Consider the following 20,304-nt stretch of genomic DNA (forward strand, 5'->3'; position numbering starts at 1 on the left):
CCCTCACAATCGTCAGATTAAAAATAAAAATCCCAAAATAACAAATGCATGGTTTGTTTCCCCTCCATACCTAATTTCCTTATATGAGTTGTAGGCTGCAGTCCTCTATTGGAAGGCTTTTAGAGAGAGCAGCTCCACTCTTAAATAAAATGAATTTGGTAGTAAATGCCTGCTCCCTTTTCATTTATTGATGGCTCTACGAATGTTTCGACTGTTCAGACAAGATCCGATCGCTTTTCTGTGGAAAAAGCCCGCAGTTCTTGCGCTGTTTCCACCTCAACGCATGCAAAACGCGGATATTTTTTTCTTTTGTTGTAATAGGCATGTGAAGGGTTGGTCTTTTGTGGGGGATTAAGTGAGGCAGTAGCCTATATATGGTCCAAATGAGCGGCAAAACCTTTTTTAGGCAGGCTTGGAGGCTCCTAGAGACGCATTCGCAAACGATAAATACGCTTATTTGATAAAGAAAGCGCATTTTTAATACGATATATATGGACTTTGAGCATTGCACTCACAGTATCAAGGCATATTTCCAGCAGTTTCCCCCACCCTCTCCTCCAAAAACCCGACTTGTGCAGCAGAAGTACTGTACCAGCAGTGACATATAGAATTACATTCAGCATGTATGATAGGGCGTTACTGTAATTGAATTAAAAAGTAGTTGCCCATTCAGCCTTTTTAATTGTGCATTTTTATTTACTTAACAGATATTATATTGAAAGGAAATAAAGCAACTCGAGGTCATCTTCAATAACACAATTCACAGGCTACTTCTTTATAGAACGAATTGCTTTTTTGTGGCAAGAAAAACAGCCCACTTATCAAAAGTGGGTCGATCATATGTGCAATTAATTCCAGCTCAGCCAATAACTAAGTGTTGATTCCGCTGGGGATAAAAACCCTTGAAGGACTGCTCACGCTAAGCCTCGTGTCCTTGTGAGGAATGAACGCAAACGAAAACTCTTTCGCTTTTTTCCCTTTTATTTTCTACGCGTTGTAGATTTTGCTCTCGATTCAGGGTTGTGTGATATTTTATTGTGTGTGTGAAGATGGAAGTCAGCGTGATGTAGCCGGGCTCAGAGGCATATAGGCGGCAGAACATGCGCAGTGGCCGTTTGTGCCATATTGGAATGAGGTCGTGAACGAGAACTGCGTCAAGTTAGCGCAGCGCTGCCGGGGCGACACCGGAAGTCTCGCGATTTACTCCTCAACGCAGAAAGTCTCGCCGTTGCTCGGGCGACGGGCGTAACTCCCGCGCTTGTGTCGAGCCTTTTATTTTGAAACGTTCAACCGGGACTCCCGGTTTTCACTCGCGTTAGCTTCACGTTGCTGCGAGCGAGCAGGCGGAGAGGAACGGCATCTAAAAACCGACTTGGAAAAACTACTTAGCGGTAAGGGGCGAATTTTAGGACTAAATATTCACATACTCTGTGTTGTTAGTTACAAATTGCTAGCGGTGTTTTGCATTATGGTGGCGCATTCGTCTTTTTTCCCGTCTCTCAAAAAGATGAGTCGGGTTCGGTCGAGTGTAAGCGCCCTTATTGCTCGTCAGCCTGCTCTTATTGCTCAAGCTGTGACGTTCAGTAACTTGACTCGGACACAGACGATTTTACCATGTGTCCAATGAGTCCCACACGGTCGTTATCCATTTAGGACCGCATGTTTATTAATAAGATAGCAATTTGATAATTTTCTCAATCGGTATTTGCCCTGTTCCCCTCACAGTGAAAGTTAGACCGTCGGCGCCGTAGTCTCTCTCTGCAAAGCCGTTGCGTTAATGGCCCATCTCTGTTTCTTGAATGCTGCGGTTAGTCCGTACAAGCAGTGCAACCCTTAAGCTAGTTTCAGTTCAAGGATTGTGTGGAAATTTCCAGTGATATGCCCTTGAATAACTCCGTATATTTATAATGTCGAAGTCTTACATAATGAAGGTTGCACGACCTCAGCCGATGTGTGTTTCTGTGTAGCTCTCCACAAACAGCTAAAGCGTTTTGGCTTATACTCGCTTTAGTCTGCTGCTTTCACCAGCTGGTGAACGGGGGGATGCTCAGGAGCTTGTCATTTTGTGTCACATTCCACGTTGAGTTATTGTATCTTATTTTCCTCCTGGCTCTTAACTTCCCCATTGTGCAACTTGAGTGACCCGCTGGCAGGCAGCGCTGCTCCGGCTGACGTGCCGCTATGCAATGAAACGAGCAGCAAAAATGCAACTGGATGACACGGTGTTGTTATTTACGAGTGCTGTGTGGAGGAAAGGTGGATTTGTTGTTTTCAGCACCCTGTTTGGACTTAAGTTATATGGCAGGTCGGCCAGCAGACAGAACTAGTTTGACATCCACAGAGCAGGCCAACTCATTGTTTGGTCTTCGGTGCAGCCCTTTGTTGGTGACCATAATGTCCATATAAATGACATTTGGGGATTTAAAGTTATTTAAATAGCTTTGGTAAGCGTACGGCATCATAGAAACCTGATAGGATCCTCCACAGGGCTGCACAGTAATTTGGTTCTCAAATGTATCATAATATTGTCAAGGGCTGCCAATGGAGTGAAAACCTAGCTCCACTTTGTTTACCAGCCTCTTTGAAAGGAAAAACAATCCCTTTTATTTTCTCACTTACCTTTAGTGCCATTGACTATGGCTGCTACTAATGATTTTAACCCTATTTTCACTTTTAATCATTTAGTGACGGTAAAATGTCAAAGAAAATATGAAACATACGCGTTACAATTTCCAAGTGACATCTTCACTTTGGTTCTTCTGTTCAACCGACTGTCCAAAACCCAAAGACTCTTCATTTACTGTCATCAGTGACAAAGAAAAGCAGCACATACTTATATTTAAGAAGCTGGAACCAGCAAATATTTTGACATTTCTGCTTGAAAAAGACTGAAATGATGAATCGATTATCAGAACAGTAGAGCCCAAACCGATTTATTGGTTGGCTGATGTAATCTGCAGACACTCGCCTGTCACAGATATATCAGATTTCTAATGATTAGATTCCCAGTAAGTTTACTCTTGATGTCATTTTAGTCAATAAAGTTTATTGTTCAACTGCTAATACCGCGTCTGTAACATATCTTTGTCGCAAGTGTTTGATAACCACATTTGAGGCATCATTGCAAAAGATGTGTGTATATCGGCCGGCATATTGACATCAGAATTTCTCAATCCCGTTTTTGACTTCCTAATATGAGTATTGGTCGGGCTCTACAAAAAAATTGGTGATTCATTTTCTTCGATGGACTAATCAATTAATTGAGTAATTGTTGCATTATTGACACATCAGCCAAATGGTTTTGGTTTTATGGTGCCGAGTCTTCAGACATCAGTCAATGAGGTTTCGGCAAAATCCACAATACAGAAGAGGTGAATGGGATTATATTTGTGGTGCTCACAGGATTGATTACAAAGAAAGAAATATTTGAGAGCAGCATCTCTCTCCAGAAATTATGTTCCTGTCAAACAAGATGTTCAGTGACTTCACTGCGACCCAGTTTTATTGGAACTGCTTTCTACCAAAGAAATAGTTTCTATGAAAACTAAAAAAACCAACAGCTGCTGATTAACAGGAGTTCGGTGGACATTGCACATAGTTGTCGGATTTATAAATGTAATTTTTTTTTGATGCTTTGAAACCAAAACTAAGTGAGAACAAATGTCTCTGTACATTGGTTGAAATGAACCTTTAAGTTTTTCTTGACACAGATTTGTAACACATGGTGTGAAATCAATCCAAGTAATAGTTTTTAAAAAAGCAAATAATTGCTCTTTTGAAAACGTGTTTCTTTATGTTGGAAAATGGACACTAACAGGAAGACATACTAATTGCCTTATTTTCTGCTACATTAAGGCTTATAATGAAATGTCATCTACTGGTAATCGGCAGACACCATTAAATAGTGTTTGGGGAAGTGTTTCAGTTGCGTTTTATTGAAAGTTGGATTTGATTTTATTTCCTGGAGAAGCTGTACTTTGTGTGAATGTGGACTTTGTCAGATTTCATTTCCCGCCCAGGGACCAGAGGTTCAGGAAGGCCTGTTTAGAAATACTCAATCTTGTGCTAAGTGCTGATCAGAATATGATTCAGTAAGCGTTTGTAAAGAGGATGTAGGGTGGTTCTCGGTTGTGTGTGAGTGCTTGTTTGTTTGTGTGTGTGTGTGTGTGTGTGTGTGTGTTTGCATGGCTGTGTGTGTGTGTGTGCGCGTGGATGTGTGTGCGTGCTCTTTCTCTTTCAGGTTCAGTCAGAGTCTCGGGTGGTGCAGAAAGATTCAGGCAGACTGCTGCTAGCTGTGGTCCACACAGACCACTGGCTGTGTGTGAAACAGGGGAAGTTGCATTTCTTCCTGTCTGGCTGTACGAGCAGAGGCCATGCTGTTCAATGAAGTAAGGTGTTGTACAAACATACAGGCAGTCGAACAAGTCGTAGAATAAAAACTCGTCTGTAGAAATTGTGAATGATAGCTCCCAGAAGAGATCAATATACCTTTTAGCGGTGGCGTACAGACGTTCTTTTGTTGAAGACTGATTCAGGGTCATTCTGGGTAAATTGCATCAGAAATGTTTTTTATATTATAGAGTCTGTATTTTGTTGTTTCACGTATAGAGTCGTTTGGCTATTATTCCATTGTCCTGTCTCATTGGTACTGTGTGATTTTAAGTCGTATTTGTTGTGGTTAATGTGTTAAGTAGAGATCGACCAATTTGATGTTTTCAGGGCCCATACCAATTATTAGTAATCGAGGAGACCTATAACTGTTATTTGGAACCGATATATATTTGCAGTGAAAGTAAAAAATCTTGTTGTCATAATTTAGAAGAACCAGTGAAGAAATGTTGCTAACTACAATATACTCAAGTAATGTACTTAAGTACAATTTTGAGGTACTTTACGTCAGTATTTCCATTTTCTGCTACTTTATACTTCCTCTCCGCGACGTTAATTTGAGTTACAAGTTACTTTACAGATTTCTATTATTCAATGTTGCTAGGCTTTCACTTATGACTTGAAACCAGTCAGATAGTGTTGTGAGCAGGATATTAAGCAGTGAGTACAGTTGGTGAAAGGATGCTGCATCAGAGCCGAAGTAGCGCATTTCTGAATTAATTTATTTTATCGGCAACTGGACACAATAAACACCGGTAATCAGAAAAATGCAGAATAGCGTCCCCGATAATCGGCCAGGGCCATAATCAGTCTATCCCTAGTGTTTAGAACAACAGGAATATTAGCAACTATTCAGTGGAAACTAAGGAGTATCCTATTAGAGCTCCACAATTATTTGTTTTGTAATAATTGATTTATAGGTTTGTGTAATTTTAAAGAAAAAAGTCCAAATTCTCTGTTTCGAGCTTCTTAAATGTGAATATTTTCAGTTTCTTTCCTCCTCTATGACAGTAAACTGAATATCTTTGGGTTGTGGCAAAACAAGTCATTCGAGATCATCATCTTGGGATTTGGGAAACACTAACAACAATTTTCGCAATTTTCTGACATGACCGAACATTTGAATGAATTAATCAAGAAAATAATCAACAGATTAATCAACAGTAGAAATGGCATGATCATTAGTTGCAGCACTTAATCCTTTTAAAGATTAAAGAATGAATCAAATCAGAAAGAGGCTCCCAAGAGTTTGTACTCAGGCACATCAAAACAGAATCAACTTCAAATCCCTTCATGAATTAATTTATAATCTAATATCTAAGTTCAGCATCTAGCAGCTCCACTGCTCTCTTTTTTTCCACTCTTATGTTTGGAGTGTGACCCCCGCAGACAATACGGCCTTCTGGTGTGTATGTAATGTGTCCGAGGGGAGGGGGAGAAAGACAGAAGGAGTCTGGGGCAGGGTCGCGGGTGAAAGGTAGCGCTGATCCCAGCGGAGCACTGGGGTCGCGGTGGCAGTCCGGTCGTCGGGAGGGGGTGGTTTCTGGTGGTGGCCCTGGTTTTAATAGAGACGTCAGACGTGACAAAGACGGGCCTGACAGGCCGGCTGAATGCAGCTGCGGTGACAGAGCAGCTATCCGCAGCATCCCATATAGCGATCTCTCCACTGTCGTCACGCCCGGCGCTCCCTTCTTTCTCATTCATGCCTTCTCTCTTGTTGTATTAACTTATTTCATCTGCTCGTCACGATGCTGAAGGTCAGTTTGATGTGTCAGAGCTTGATGTGCGTGTCCACATTCATGTCAAGGCGCTGTTTGAAATCTTAACATCAGGGCAAGAAAAGGTATCACGCTTTAAAAAAAGAGACAAGCCCAAATTACTTTCGCAAGTCGAGATGGAGCTGGATGACATTTGCATAGTTTAATATCTTTCCCACCAATTGCGTACCATCTGGTGTGTAACGTAGGTGGTAGCCTGTGCCACCCCAAATGAATGGCAAAAAATGCAGCATTTAATTTGTTATTTCATTCACCACTTGTCGTGTTTGGTAATTGATCGAGTCCAGGGCCATGTAGGAGCACTTGGATAGCAGCACCAAGGATTTTCTGAACAACACTTTTATCAAGGCTGAGGAGTCCTTGATTTTAGACTGGCTGTAAAAAACATCCAAATAAATGCAAACTAGCTTCATTTTGGCCTTGATGCGGAGTTTGTAAATTAAGGCTGTTGAATTTGTTTTTCTGGACTCTGCAGCTTGATCTAAAGGTGGCTGCTTGGGTTACTTAACCAGCTGCATAGCTGTTGGCTGTCAGATGTCATGTTTGGCATACTGCAGTTAGAGGAAGTCTAGATTGCTGTGTCCCACTCTTTTTGTCACTTTTGGCTGGTATGGTTTGGCTTGTGAACTGCTGAGTGGGCTGTTGCAAAACAGAGGAATCGCCTGTCTTATTCATCTAGCAGTTGTTGAAAACAGCGAGTTCAGAGATTATTGATTCATGATGAGATCTAGGGAGGGTGATGGTCACAGCATCCTGAGGAGGGCAGCTCAGCGAGACACGTCTGTGTTTTGGACCAGCGCTCATTCGTTAATTTACTCTGGCTGGATAATAATCCTCCTCCTCTGTTCCTCCTCAGAGCTCCTAGTGTCGGCCTTGAGGGGGCACCAGCATGAGTCAGGAGTCACTGGAGTCTGGTAAGAGCTACTCTGTGGACAGCTGCATGAAATGAATAAGATCAAATGTTTTGGAAAGCAGGTTGGAAAGGACAAATGTATTTTGTGTGTGTGTGTTCCAGATGGAGACTCTGCTCAGGATGTCTCCGACTTCAACTGGGACGACTACCTGGAGGAGACTGGGGCGCTGTCTGTGCCCCATCACGCATTCAAACATGTGGGTGCTGACAACCTGCACAGCTTACACACAGCAGCTGTTTATAATCCATTTCTATCAATTACTAAACATCTGTTTAAAGTCCTTTCAAGCCATGTATTAAATCTGAAAGCATGACTCAAATTTATGGAATGAGTCAGCTAGTAAAGCCGCGAGTAATGGGTACAGCTATGAAAGCATCCAGTCATAAAGTATAAACACAGACGTCACTGTAACATCCCCAGTTATAAAACGTCTATAGATTTAGTTTTACATGATATTCAGCTGGGAACTGCCAGGTGGATTTAACTTGAGTAAGAGCCAATAATGGCATAGAATAATAATTTCACTGTGCAGTTTTGTAAGTCGTATTTTCTTTGTGCCAATCAAGTCTCCGTTCTTCTGTCTTTGTCTCAGGTGGACCAGGGCCTGCAGACAGGACTCTCCCCAGGCATGAAGCTGGAGGTGTGCGTGCGCTCAGAGGCTGACAGTCCTTACTGGGTGGCCAATATCATCACCACATGTGGCCAGCTGCTGCTGCTACGCTACGAGGGATACCAGGACGACCGCCGTGCCGACTTCTGGTGTGACATCATGACGGCGGATCTCCACCCGCTGGGCTGGAGCCGGCAGCATGGGAAGACCATGAGGGCCCCTGAGGGTGAGGAGTGGCTGGTGCTGGAATGTTGTTGTTTTTTGTTTGTTTGGGGTTTTTTGTCTTTTGTTTATTGTTTGTTTGGGGTTGTATGTTTTGGGTTTTTTGATGTTGTTTCTTCATTTTTGTTTGTTTGGGTTTTTGTTTTGTTTTTTGTTTTGTTAAGCTGTGAGAGGTGTAGTGAATGTTGTAATTCACCTGTGCGTGCTAGAAAAGTTGCATGGTGCCTGTTTTTCCTGGATAGTTATTATATAAAACATGGCTGATGTGCAGAGAGTCAACAAACTTCAGCCATATTGACCTGATGCCAAATATGAATAATTTTATTTTGCAAATGAAATTGCCACCCAGTTTTGATGAAGAATTGCAGATGTTTCTTCCACTTGAGGATTTCTTTTTTACCTTCTCTCTGTGCACCCATGGACTGACAGGCTGTGCAGTGGAGATGGCTCAGTTTTTTGTATCGTGTACTTGTTCTCAAAATTCTATTCAAAAGTGGAACTCAACTAAGTAATTGCACTTTTGTTCAGCGTAGCAAGGAGTAATGAATATTTCTGTTCTCTTGATACACTGGTGCCACTGTAGTCTCAGATAAAACACTTGTGTTACCCTTCTGATGTTGTAGTTGTATTAGAAATAGTTCTTGGAAATAGACAAGAGCCTCACAGTTTTTGACTCAAAGTCCGGGAGCAATTTCTCTGGTTTTATTCTGTTTATTTTTGCTTAATTAGCACTTGACACCTAAATATGTACAGTATATGTGTTAAAACAAAGAAATATTGTGAAATCAAATACTAGGGAAATTGAAATGAAGCATGAAAGTCATTAGATGTAATAATCTGTTAGCTTTCTACAAATTCCAGTAGTTATTCTTATTTTTTCACTGTGATTAAGGGTGATGAACAGAGGCCAGGCAGAGCAGTGCGTGTGTGATCCTGAGGCCCACCTGGTTGTTCAGTTAATAAAATAAACACTGTATGTGTGTGTGTATGATTCAACTCAGGTGTGCGTGAGAAGCACCAGGACTGGGAGGCTCTGCTGGAAAAGGCCTTGGCTGAGGAGTGCAGCGCGCCTGCCAATCTGCTGGAATTGGTAAGGCAGGAGAACAGAGCAGCTGTCCTTAGAAACTTCTCACACCCAGGGAGGGGCGTAAGCTTTCTCTCTGTCTGTCTGTGCCAAGAACAGTCTACTCTATCATTCCTGATTTGATTCATTTGACAACTTCAAAGACATATAATGCAGTAAATAAAACTGTTGAGGTTGTCATGATAAAAGTCAGACCTCCCCTGCTACTGCTCAGGTAGTGAGGCATATTCGGTAAATACAACTCACATTGTCGGCAACAAGTTGACAGTTTTCACCCTCAGGTGATCAGAATTGTCAACAGTAACTCTGCAGTGTTGACACAATCACACACACACATGCTGTACATCTGTCATGTTTTGTTCTACTGTTTTCTACGTGTATATATTGTCTTAGTGAAGATTAAAATCTCCAAATGCTTGGTGTGTATGTTTTGAAATGGCAAAAAGACTCGCCTAAAATGTCCGTTGGAATAAACATGAACTTGAACTAAATATGATTTTTATATCTATTAAGGAGTGCATGCGTACCCAGCGTGAAGTCCCGAGTCTACCATACACAAGGCTCTGAGCTGTTCTTAACGGCTCCGAGGCTGCGCGGCTGAAAGCAAATTGGCTGTAGGAGCAGCCTGTGAAATTCTTTGGAGCCATCAGTTAGCTTTCAGTGACTGTGCTTCAGTTCTGCCACTTAGTCATGCACTGCATTCTCTCCCAGTTACAAATTCCTCTCCTTGCCTAGGCGTGTGTTCGTTTGTGTTTGTGTAAGTGTGTGTGCTATTAGCTTCACAACTCACCACCCCTCACCCACCTTCCCCCGCAGCCCCAGCGTGGAAGAGACCCTGTGGAGCTCCTGTGTGCGGGCTGCTACGTGGAGCTCCAGGACAATAATGACCCGGGGCTGGCCTGGGCCGCCGAGGTGGAGGAGAATGTCGGAGGAAGGCTGAAGCTGCGCCTGGTAGGCACTGAGGGCCTGCCAGACACACCCACAATCCTCTGGCTCTTTTACCTCCACCCACGCCTCCACCCACCCGGCTGGGCCAAAGAGCATGGCTGCACCCTCAGGCCTCCGTCAGGTCAGTGCTACTGGCAAGGGTCAGGTTTTTATATTTAGAAACAAGGAAGAAAGGGAAGATGATGTCTAGATCTTGAGGTTTACTGCCAAAGCATGCATGAGTAATAGTTTCTGATGGGAGGACACATGAAGAATTAACATTCATAGATGCATTTCCAACTTTATATTTTATTAATAGTTATTCCAATATATAATAGTATAAATCATATCTAATGCTCGCTCCTATTTGCTCAATGGGAGCTGCCATTTTTCTTCATTTTTGACACAATGTGTGAGTTATATTAGCATTTTCCACTACTTTGACATGTTCTTAGTGATGGAACACAAGCAACCAATATTCAAAGTGTGATGGTATCCCACTCAGCCTCGAAATTGATTTCCATGCAGGATTAGACGGATCATTGTTTTTTTCAGGGCCATTTGCTGATGCCCTTCAAGTGAATAAAGTTTGTTAATATGCAAGATGTAAGAAGCACTGGAGGCTAAATCTCTCTCCTGACAAAACCGATCTACCTTGTGGTAGTGCTAGAGGGAAAAGGCTTATTGATATTTAATGCCAGGCTTATATCTGTAAAAATTGTGCGTGTGTATGTCAGGGGGTTATGTACCTTGATACTGTGCTTTTGCAAGTTAATAACCAAACAAAGTGAGCGGTGTTGTAGCATTTAAATGATCATTATCACAGCCTTTTATGTTACTTGTATTTTTGCAAGGGGGAAGTAATAAAAGTAATGGGGTTTTTTTGCAAGTAATGAAAGGTAACAACCAAAGTTCAGCCTCATTAATTCTGCACATCATCTTGTTTTTAAGGCAGTCTGGAACCTAGCGCCCTCTGATAAGTAGTAGTTAATGTGTTTTGTGGTTACAGAATTGATTAGGAGAACTTTTTTTTTTATTTGCTTGTTTAATTAATTGTGGTGACCTATTCTGAGGTGCAGACCAAAAAATAAACTGACACACACACACTGTGGTTTGCCAAGTCCAGGCGTCTAGGTTTAGTTATTCCAATAAGAGAGCGCAAAGAGTAAAATTAAATCACATGTACATTTGTTATTTTCATTACAATGTCTTGGTAATCAGATTGTACGGCAGTCATCAGTAAGTCAGGTTTGGCTCTTCTGATTTGCGTGTGTTTGTTGCAGACCTGTTGGCCCTGCGGACAGAGGAAGAGTGGGAGGAGGTGAGACAGCGCATCAGCGACCTGCCTCAGGATGAAGCTCTGACTGCAGAGTTCAGTAAGGTACTGCCAGCCGTGCTCTTACTTCTCACAGTTTATCCGCTCTATTTGATCATTCTGTAATGGAGACAGACTTGTTACATTCAAAAAAATTCTAAGAGCTGAGCCTTTGAAATGACTCGGTGTGTTTGCTGTGTGTCTCAGGATCAGCCTGCCATCGCTGCTCATTGTTTCAAGGAAGGAATGAAACTGGAGGCTGTTGACCCTGCTGCTCCTATTTCCATCAGGCCTGCAACTGTCACCAAGGTAACAGACTTTCCTATCAAATCTATCTCTCCTGTGCTGCAGTATTTCTCTCCTTTGCTGTTTATTGGACTTGTTTATGTTCATTACCACGCTGTCTTTATTTAGATCATTCTTTAGTGAAAAAAATATCTCCTCTTGAAAGGACACAAACATAGCTGAAACTATATCCTTTTCAGCTCTTATCTTTGCTGTTTAATGGCACAGTCTAATTGATCATCTTTACATTAGTGTGACTTGGTGAAACAAAATGGATGGTTAAAACTGTACAGCTGTCAACTTAGACCGTCTGTTAGTTTCCTAAATTGACCTCCTCTTGTCTTCAGGTGTTCAGTGAGCAGTACTTCCTGGTGACGATGGACAACCTCATCGAGGAGTCGGAGGGTGCTGGAAGGTCCTTTCTGTGTCACAGAGACAGTCCAGGGATCTTCCCTACTCAGTGGAGCCTCAAAAATGGGCTCGCTCTCAGCCCCCCACCAGGTCTGTTCTGTCAAACCTTGTCTCTTCATAGCTACTTACTTTATCAGCTATCAGTGATATCAGAACTTAAGGAATGGCCGTCATTTGATCAATCATGCTTTGCTTCTCTCTTTCTGTCCACTATGTCTTCGTTTAATCACATACAGGATACCAGGGTCCAGATTTTGATTGGGCAGATTACCTGAAACAGTGCGAGGCCGAGGCAGCTCCTCAGCATTCCTTCCCGACTGTAAGTCGACCTCTGTTTTACCCTTTCACACCAAGTTCACACTGGTCAGGCTTCAGTGTAAAGGGCTGTCTCATGTCCAGTGACTTGATAAAAATACATGGTCGTTCAGTGAAATTACAATTAGCAAGCGGTCAGATCTAAAGCCTTCTTTCCTATTACTTGGGTTGCATTAACCAAGAAGCAATTGAGGCTACTAAAGAGGTTTTTTTTACTGAGGTAAAATAAAACCCTTAACTGTATAGAGGTTCAGTTTATGTTTAATTTCATGGCATAGACAGGAGATAAATAAGACAGTATTCCTCTGAAAGATTTGTACTATAGCAGCCTGTAAAGTGTGATACCTTCTGTATCTCATGGCCATCTCTTGTGTAAATGGCTTGTCACATGGATGGGTTTGATGCAGGAAGAGAGGTTAAACGGTTCAATGCTAAGAGAGGTTAAACGCATCAACACATAGTTTCTCCACAACATGCATGTGAGCAAAGGTTAATTCTGTTTGCACTCTTGTAGCTGTTATTTTAAAATAATTTTGTGGATTTTATATTCTGCCACCCATACAATCAGAAATGTTTTTATTGTAACATGTCATGTGACAGAATGTGGGAAATGAGATTTTACCCATTTGACAGACAGCATAATTGAGTGCCAGTGATGAAACCAGTTTGATGAGGTGGCTCACTGTGACTTTTCATGCCTATATTTATTTATAATGTGTATATATACAAAAGAAAAACAACCATCCTTTTCCTTTGAAATAGCTCTCACATGAGTTTTTTCCCTCTTTGTTTACCTGCCAGGAGCAGAGTGACCACAGCTTCAAAGAAGCCATGAAACTGGAGGCCGTCAACCCCCTGTCACCTGAGAACATTCACGTGGCGACTGTCACCAGGGTCAAAGGGCAGTACGTTTGGCTCAGCCTGGAAGGTGAGATAGGCTACTGAAAGAATGTATTTATTTGAGAGGTAAATTAAAACAATTATAACTTCTGTGCAGTCCCGCAGCCCATTAACAGCCATGTCATGTAGAGCTTCTGTTTTTTCGAGAGGACGTGGTAATGTTTACTTTACATCAGTTTTTTACACAAGATCACTGCTCTGGAGATTATACGGAGGCAGAAACTAGTGTTGCTAGTAAGAAGCTGTTTAAACAATACGTTTTCGGGGGCCTTTATGTACATTTGGATGTCTGTATTCTGCAGACACAATGTTTTCATTTATTATAAAAAGTAAGAGTATGCACAAAATGTGTGCAGTTAAAACAAGTAGATGAATTAGGTAAGATTTACGGTTGTGTGAAATGTGTTGGATTTGAGTTATAGCTCTAACCAAAGTTAAATTTTTTTAAAATACAACATAATATGATGGTATAATGAGGGGAATCTGTGACTTCCATTTGCTGTAGCTAAATTTGGCATCCACAATCCACAATTCTAAGTGATTTTCTAATAGCTAATAGCCTCTGTGTGTGTATGTGTGTGTGTGTGTATGTGTGTGTAGGACTGAAGCAGCCCATGCCAGAGCTGATTGTTCATGTGGACTCGCTAGACATTTTCCCTGTCAGCTGGTGTGAGACAAATGGCTATCCACTCGTCTATCCCATCAAACCCTCAGGTATGAGCATGAGTCACCACAGTAGACTCTCATCTGCCTTAACAAGACTGTTACTAATGCTATAACAAACAATAATGCAGTCGGTTTCAGCATTAGCGGCATAATGTAATAGTGTGACTGGGAACACATTAGTCTTTCCTTTGTTTTTCAGTTGAAAAGGAGAGAAAGATTGCTGTGGTGCAGCCTGAGAAACAGTGAGTATAAGAGGAAGGGTGGGGGGGTTGACTGGTTTGAATGGATCAGGTCGGTTTGCATTCAACATTTGACTCGATTTTCATCACTTTACAGCCGAACTCCACCTAAGTCACCTGACACTATCAAGCAGCAGATGGGCAGCCAGTCAGAGACAGGTGAGTGGTGTGTCTCAGGGCTCATTAAAGGATTCCACACTGTGATATATGTCCCATCACCTGACTGTCTGTGTAGGATGTGGCTGTTTCATCACTTCTGTCTCATTTTGTGTGATGTGCAGGACAGGGGAATGGGAAATACTGCTGTCCCAAGATCTACTTCAACCACCGTTGCTTCTCTGGGCCTTACCTTAACAAGGGACGCATTGCAGAGTTGCCTCAGTTCATTGGCCCTGGAAACTGTGTCCTTGTGCTTAAAGAGGTGAGAGGGGCTATTCCAACTGTTTACTGTGTGAGTAACCAAAAAAACAACTGGCATACCTCAAGCCTTAAACACATACATGAAGGTTGCTGGTGATATGTTCAGCTATTTATTTGATGTGCAGAATTAATGAGGCTAAACTTTGGTTGTAACATTTAATTATTATTAAAATGCACTACTTTTACTATTTCACTCTTCCTTTATGAACACAAATATACAAAACAAATTATTTAAAATAAAGTTCTTGCATATTGCACCTTTAATTGTTCCACAAGTTGCAAGTCCTTTGAATATTTACTTGAAGCAAATGAAACATTTAAGTCCTGTTGCATGGATAGAAAGAGAAACAGGAAGGTTACTTGTGCTCCTTCATCCTTCTCAGTAACTTCATTGTCTATCAGTGTTTCGCTCATTCTGTCATGTGACGTGTCATTTGCATTAAAAGAAGAGCACTGCCTCTACTTTGTGTGGTAAGGCAGTCTCATTTTACCATAAAGCAACCTTACGAATTATGTAATCAATAATCTACTGCCAATCAACAACTGCACATTAATGGTATTGAAAGCCTTGTCCCAAAATGAGTATGGTGACTGTTTGATGTTAAAATGCTGTCCAACTCTCCAACCTTCGGATAACATGTAAGTGTTGCAATTCTATGCTTGTCTTGTACCCAGGTATTGACTCTGCTGATAAACTCGGCATACAAGCCTAGCCGTGTGCTGAGAGAGCTGCAGCTGGACCAGGAGAGCCGCTGGCAAGGCCATGGAGAGACACTCAAAGCCAAGTGAGGGGAAACGCTGTTTAAATCCTCCGCTCGACATTCTACGCTCTGTAGAAAACCTGCAGGAGTAGTACAAGTGTTCACAGCTGGCCTATTTTAGGACACATGCTGGATTAACCGTGTACTTGAATGCACCAGTGGAAATAAATATCTGCACACTGGAATCACAGTACAAGCTCCAGGCCGAGATACTTCATTAAAGCAGCGGTTAGCCATCGGCTTCTGGGTTGCTTTTAAGAGATACCTTGCTAGTTGTAACCACTTTGTGAAATCAAACATGAAATAATAAGCTTTAGTGATCGAGAGGAGTTGGATATGTTTTGACTTGTGTTTGCCTGTAGTTTTTTCAACCTAAATATGTCTGTTTTTTTACAATTTATTTTCTCTTCTTCTTTAAATGTTAGGTACAAGGGAAAGAGTTACCGTGCCACGGTTGAAATAGTCCGCACTGCGGACCGTGTGGCAGACTTCTGCAGGAAAACCTGCATCAAGCTAGAGTGCTGCCCGAACCTGTTTGGACCTCGCATGGTTCTGGACCACTGCTCTGAGAACTGCTCTGTCCTCACAAAGACCAAATACAGTAGGTGATTTGCAGAAGTAGAGACCGCTGACTGTCGAGACTTATTGGCTGATCTGGGTCAGCTGCTTTCTTATCAAAAAAGACAATGAACATAATCTCTGATTGCTGTGATTGATTTATTAGAGCTCAGAAAACAGTTTACTCGCTTGTCATTCAAACCTACTTTAATTCAATGCAAAGTCATTCACTTCACCTTTTTCAGAAACCTTCACTTTTCATTTGTGTTCCTTGTGAATAGAGATCATCATTGAATACATAAATGCCAACCCAGATGAATACAGACTTTCTGTGAAGCAGATGGATAGAGTTTGTGATTTTAGAAATTGCAATAACCTTCTACAGGCACTGAATGAGCAGGTGCAGTTTGCTGAAAGTATGTGTCAGAATTGGCTTCTTTCATCTGCAGCTGAATGAACCAAAGTCACTGATTTGTTGATATGTTTACTTGCTGCTGCACTGCAGTGTTGGTAAAGAAACTGATGCAATTTGATAGCAACAGACAGATGATTACACATTCTCTTTGGTCTCTTCTGCTTTCATATCACTCCAGACAGTACATATCTATCACAGACATGCTATTTCTGTGGAGAATAAATATCATTAGGAAATACAAGTATTTCTGATTGATTTATTTCCCTCTCTATGATGTAATAAAATCTTTCCGATGTGTCAAATGCGACATTACACAATAAGCCTGCTGTCTTATCAACAGCATATTACTATGGAAAGAAGAAGAGCAAACGTGTTGGCCGTCCACCCGGCGGCCACACCAACCTGGAGGGTGGAGTGAAGAGAAGAGGAAGAAGGAGGAAGAGGAGGAAGCAGCTCTTTGTCCATAAGAAGAGACGCTCGTCAGCTTCAGTGGACAACACCCCTGCTGGGTCTCCACAGGTACCCACACGTTGTCTTCATTATGCATTTTATGAAAGGATTTATCACTGTGTTAGCTTTTATTCCTCCTCGCACTTCATGTGAATCTGTGCTAATGGACTGTTGTCCTCATCTTTGGCTCACAGGGCAGCGGAGAGGAAGAAGATCTGGATGAAGATGACTCCCTTAGTGAAGACTCCGGCTCAGAGCTGCAGGACGATCTCCAGGATGATTCAGAACAATCGTTTGGGAAGTCTCAGCCCACCACGCCATCCCCCTCCCCGCCAGCGACACCCAGGCCCACACGCCGGCGCCGGAAGCCCCGCTCCCCCTCATTCTCTGATGATGAGAACCGCCCTCCCTCACCAAAGGTAATAAAGGTCAAAAAAAGGACCAATGAATACTGAAGCATTTTGAAAGTATTTATCTTATGGTATTTATATTATATATATCCAGACAGTGTATTTTTAATGAATACTCTCATGCAGGGGTGGACGATTATTTTTCCTAAGGGGCACATGAGAAACTCAGATAGTAGCCAGGGCCCAATCAAATTGTGTCACGCCGAACATGTAATTTTACGAACATTATGAAATTATAGAAAACATACTGTATGCTCTCACAACATACATACATGGTTGAGGCAGATGACCACCCACTTTTCGGTGAAGTCCAGTTCTGCTCCGAAGTTTCTGCCTGTTAAAAGGCAGTTTTTTATTGCCACTGTCACCAAGTGCTTGCTCATGGGGGAAATGTTGGGTCTCTGTAAATTAATTGATCAAGGAGTATGGTTAAGCCCTGCTCAATTTGGAAAGTATCATGAGATGACTTTTGTTGTGAATTGGCCCTATTCAAATAAAATGTCTTAAATTCAATTTTATAAGTTTATAAAAGTCAGTACTCTTAATTTGTAATTTATGGGGTCATTTTATGTTTTAATTTTCCATCTTTTAATTTCTTTTTGTCAAAATGAGTCAAACTACTTAATCCACAATTCTGGTGGTACAAATCTTTAAACCTACCTTGAACCTAATACTTTTTTTAGTCTTTTTGCTTTATACTTGCACTTGCAAAATGTAGTAAACATTACCCAACTCACTCCAATAACCACAAAAACCTGTCTTAAATTTAGTTAAAAATCGATCTTAGAAAGGTCTTAAAAAGCATTCGATTTAAGTGTCTGATATCTGTAAGAAAAAAAAATCTCCTTTTGCACAATCCCACCTTTCTGCCCCTTCCATCCTTTCTTCGTGTACCTCCTCCTTCTCAGTAGCACTTTGAATAATGTTTTCACTGTGACCCAAACTTGCTCTTAGCAGCTCATGAGAAATGAGTGTTTCTTTTACAAAATGTTCAGGTCTGATAGTCTTTATTCTCAGCATCAATCATAAGGGTTAAAATGAGCCGTGAGACTTTCCACTTCAGCCAGGAGATCTCTGTCTGACTCGTTCTGTCTGTGTGTTTACAGACCTCAAAGACTGAGCCTCCTCAGAAGTTGTGTTTGGACACCAGCCCGCTGGAGTGGAGCGTTACGGATGTGGTTCGATTCATCAGGACCACTGACTGTGCACCTCTTGCAAGGATTTTCCTGGATCAGGTAAGAAAAGCTCAGGCTTAACTCTACTGCAATAAGTGCATTATAAGCTTGTCTTGTATCCACGGTCACAAATACAAAACATCACTTTCACAGATAGTTCAGCCAAAACCAATTTTAGAAAATGCATCTCATATGAATGTTATGTTTTTATAGGAGATTGACGGACAGGCGCTGCTGCTGCTGAACCTCCCAACAGTGCAAGAGTGTATGGACCTGAAGCTGGGACCAGCCATTAAGTTATGCCACCACATTGAGAGGGTCAAGCTGGCGTTTTACCAACAGTTTGCCACGTAGTTGACGGGGAACGATGGACATGACTACATCCTGTTCTGTGTATTAATCCTGTGAAAAACACTGTATTTTCCCATTCTGACTTTTCTTACACTGGATATCCTTTAGAATCCTGCATATACCATGTTGTGTAAGACGAGCATGGACATAAGATGGACATAAGAAACATTTTCTGAAAATTGAAAAAAGGACAAAGAAGAGCTACAAAAGGTCCAAAATAGTTCAGGTGCTTTTAAGGAAGGCACAGACGAGGACTGAAAAACGAAAGGTTTCAAGGCACTTTAATCCCAAAAATAAGCGTAAAAGCCTTTATTAATTCCAGCATGTTTTGCAGGGGAGAAAAAATATAAAAATGCAAGCCATCATCAAGGTCTTGCTTTTACATTGAAACAGTTGGGGTTCTAGCCATGCTTTAATAAAGGCTTTTAACTTAGTTGTGTCTTCAGAGTGCCGCAGACTCTTATTTCCTCTTTCTTCATGAGGCAGAGTGAATGAGCACCTGTGTTATAACTCCATTGGTCTGTTGTGTACATTCATGATTTCCAGCCTCTCTTGCTGTCCCTAAAAGGGAGCACCACTGAATCATAGCTTTCGCTTTTCATATGAGAATATTTGGAGTCTACTAGTCTACATCTGTTGTCAGCTTGCTGGAGTTAAGAAATGAGGTGGCCTTGCGTCCTGATCTGGTGATTTCACACTGAAGTCAGATTTCACTGAAAAGATGTCCAACATTTTTGGTGTGGATGAGGGTACACATGACTGCCCACTTAAACTGAAGCACTTAAAAACAAACATTGGTTTTCACAATACAGCTGTTTCTTGGAGTAGAGACTGATTTAGACCTGGAACCTTTGTCTTATGGTTTCTTCAAATTCTCAGAGAGATAACTTGGCACATTGGTTCAGTAAAGATATAAACAATTGTTTGAAAGACAAGGAATTTTATTTTAGTGTACACACCAGATACTGTGCTAACGCTATCCAGCTGAATTACGATACAATCTATTCAACGTCATATGTAAAGGGGGGGGGGGTTTCATCTCATCTCTTTTCATTGTTCAGTTTACAGTGCAAGGATTCTGTAATGCAAGCACAAGCAAAACTGTACTGTATTGTGGTAAGAAAATATGACAGTGCATGTTTGTATATAGTGTATATAGTCAAATACCTTCTAGTGCAACAGGGTGAAAAAAAAATCTATTGATCAACTGACTTGTGAAAATGCCCTAAATATACAGTATATTTGCACAGAATAGGCCTACAATTTCTCAAGGTGTATGGTTTAAACAAATTCACATGATTATTTGAGCCATGTCATATCATTGAATAGTAATTATTTTTAACAACTAACTTGATAAATGGGCAGTTTTGAATTAAGAAATTCTTAAAAGGCTTTTGTAAATCATTTTTCCTCTTTTACTTGGTCCTGTAGTGTGATTTACTGTAATGTGCTTCATTTTGTGCGAGTAAAACCTCTGTGGGTTCTTTGTTCCCTCACTTGCTTGTATTTTTCGCTGTATTCGAAGCAATGGAACAGCTTTTTCTCATGTTTCAAGATATAACTGTTATTTAATGAGGAGACTGCAATTAAAACGGTAAACAATGATTCTAGACGGCCCTTGGTCTTTGTACTACATTTCCCAGCGTGCATTTCGTGGCTACGCAGGTCACATGACCTTACGTCTGTCAACATGAGTGGGCACTGCCGGG

General features: G+C 41.4%; 1 protein-coding gene across 1 annotated transcript; it reads left to right on the plus strand.

The window, feature by feature from the left end:
• Positions 1–1,241: 1,241 nt before the first annotated feature.
• sfmbt1 (Scm like with four mbt domains 1) lies at positions 1,242–20,200 on the plus strand. Its single transcript, XM_084349569.1, has 21 exons — positions 1,242–1,391; positions 7,024–7,081; positions 7,183–7,277; positions 7,674–7,917; positions 8,915–9,003; positions 9,814–10,066; positions 11,208–11,305; positions 11,447–11,548; positions 11,872–12,025; positions 12,172–12,254; positions 13,052–13,178; positions 13,751–13,864; positions 14,016–14,058; positions 14,153–14,214; positions 14,337–14,476; positions 15,151–15,260; positions 15,662–15,837; positions 16,550–16,728; positions 16,854–17,078; positions 18,176–18,304; positions 18,458–20,200. Exons 2-21 carry the CDS (start codon positions 7,057–7,059, stop codon positions 18,596–18,598), a joined length of 2,589 nt encoding a protein of 862 aa, XP_084205695.1. The 5' UTR covers positions 1,242–1,391; positions 7,024–7,056; the 3' UTR covers positions 18,599–20,200.
• The last annotated feature ends 104 nt before the right edge of the window (positions 20,201–20,304 follow it).

Source organism: Pagrus pagrus (genome assembly GCF_965226575.1).
Source record: "Pagrus pagrus genome assembly, chromosome: 3".
Lineage (NCBI taxonomy): Eukaryota > Metazoa > Chordata > Actinopteri > Spariformes > Sparidae > Pagrus > Pagrus pagrus.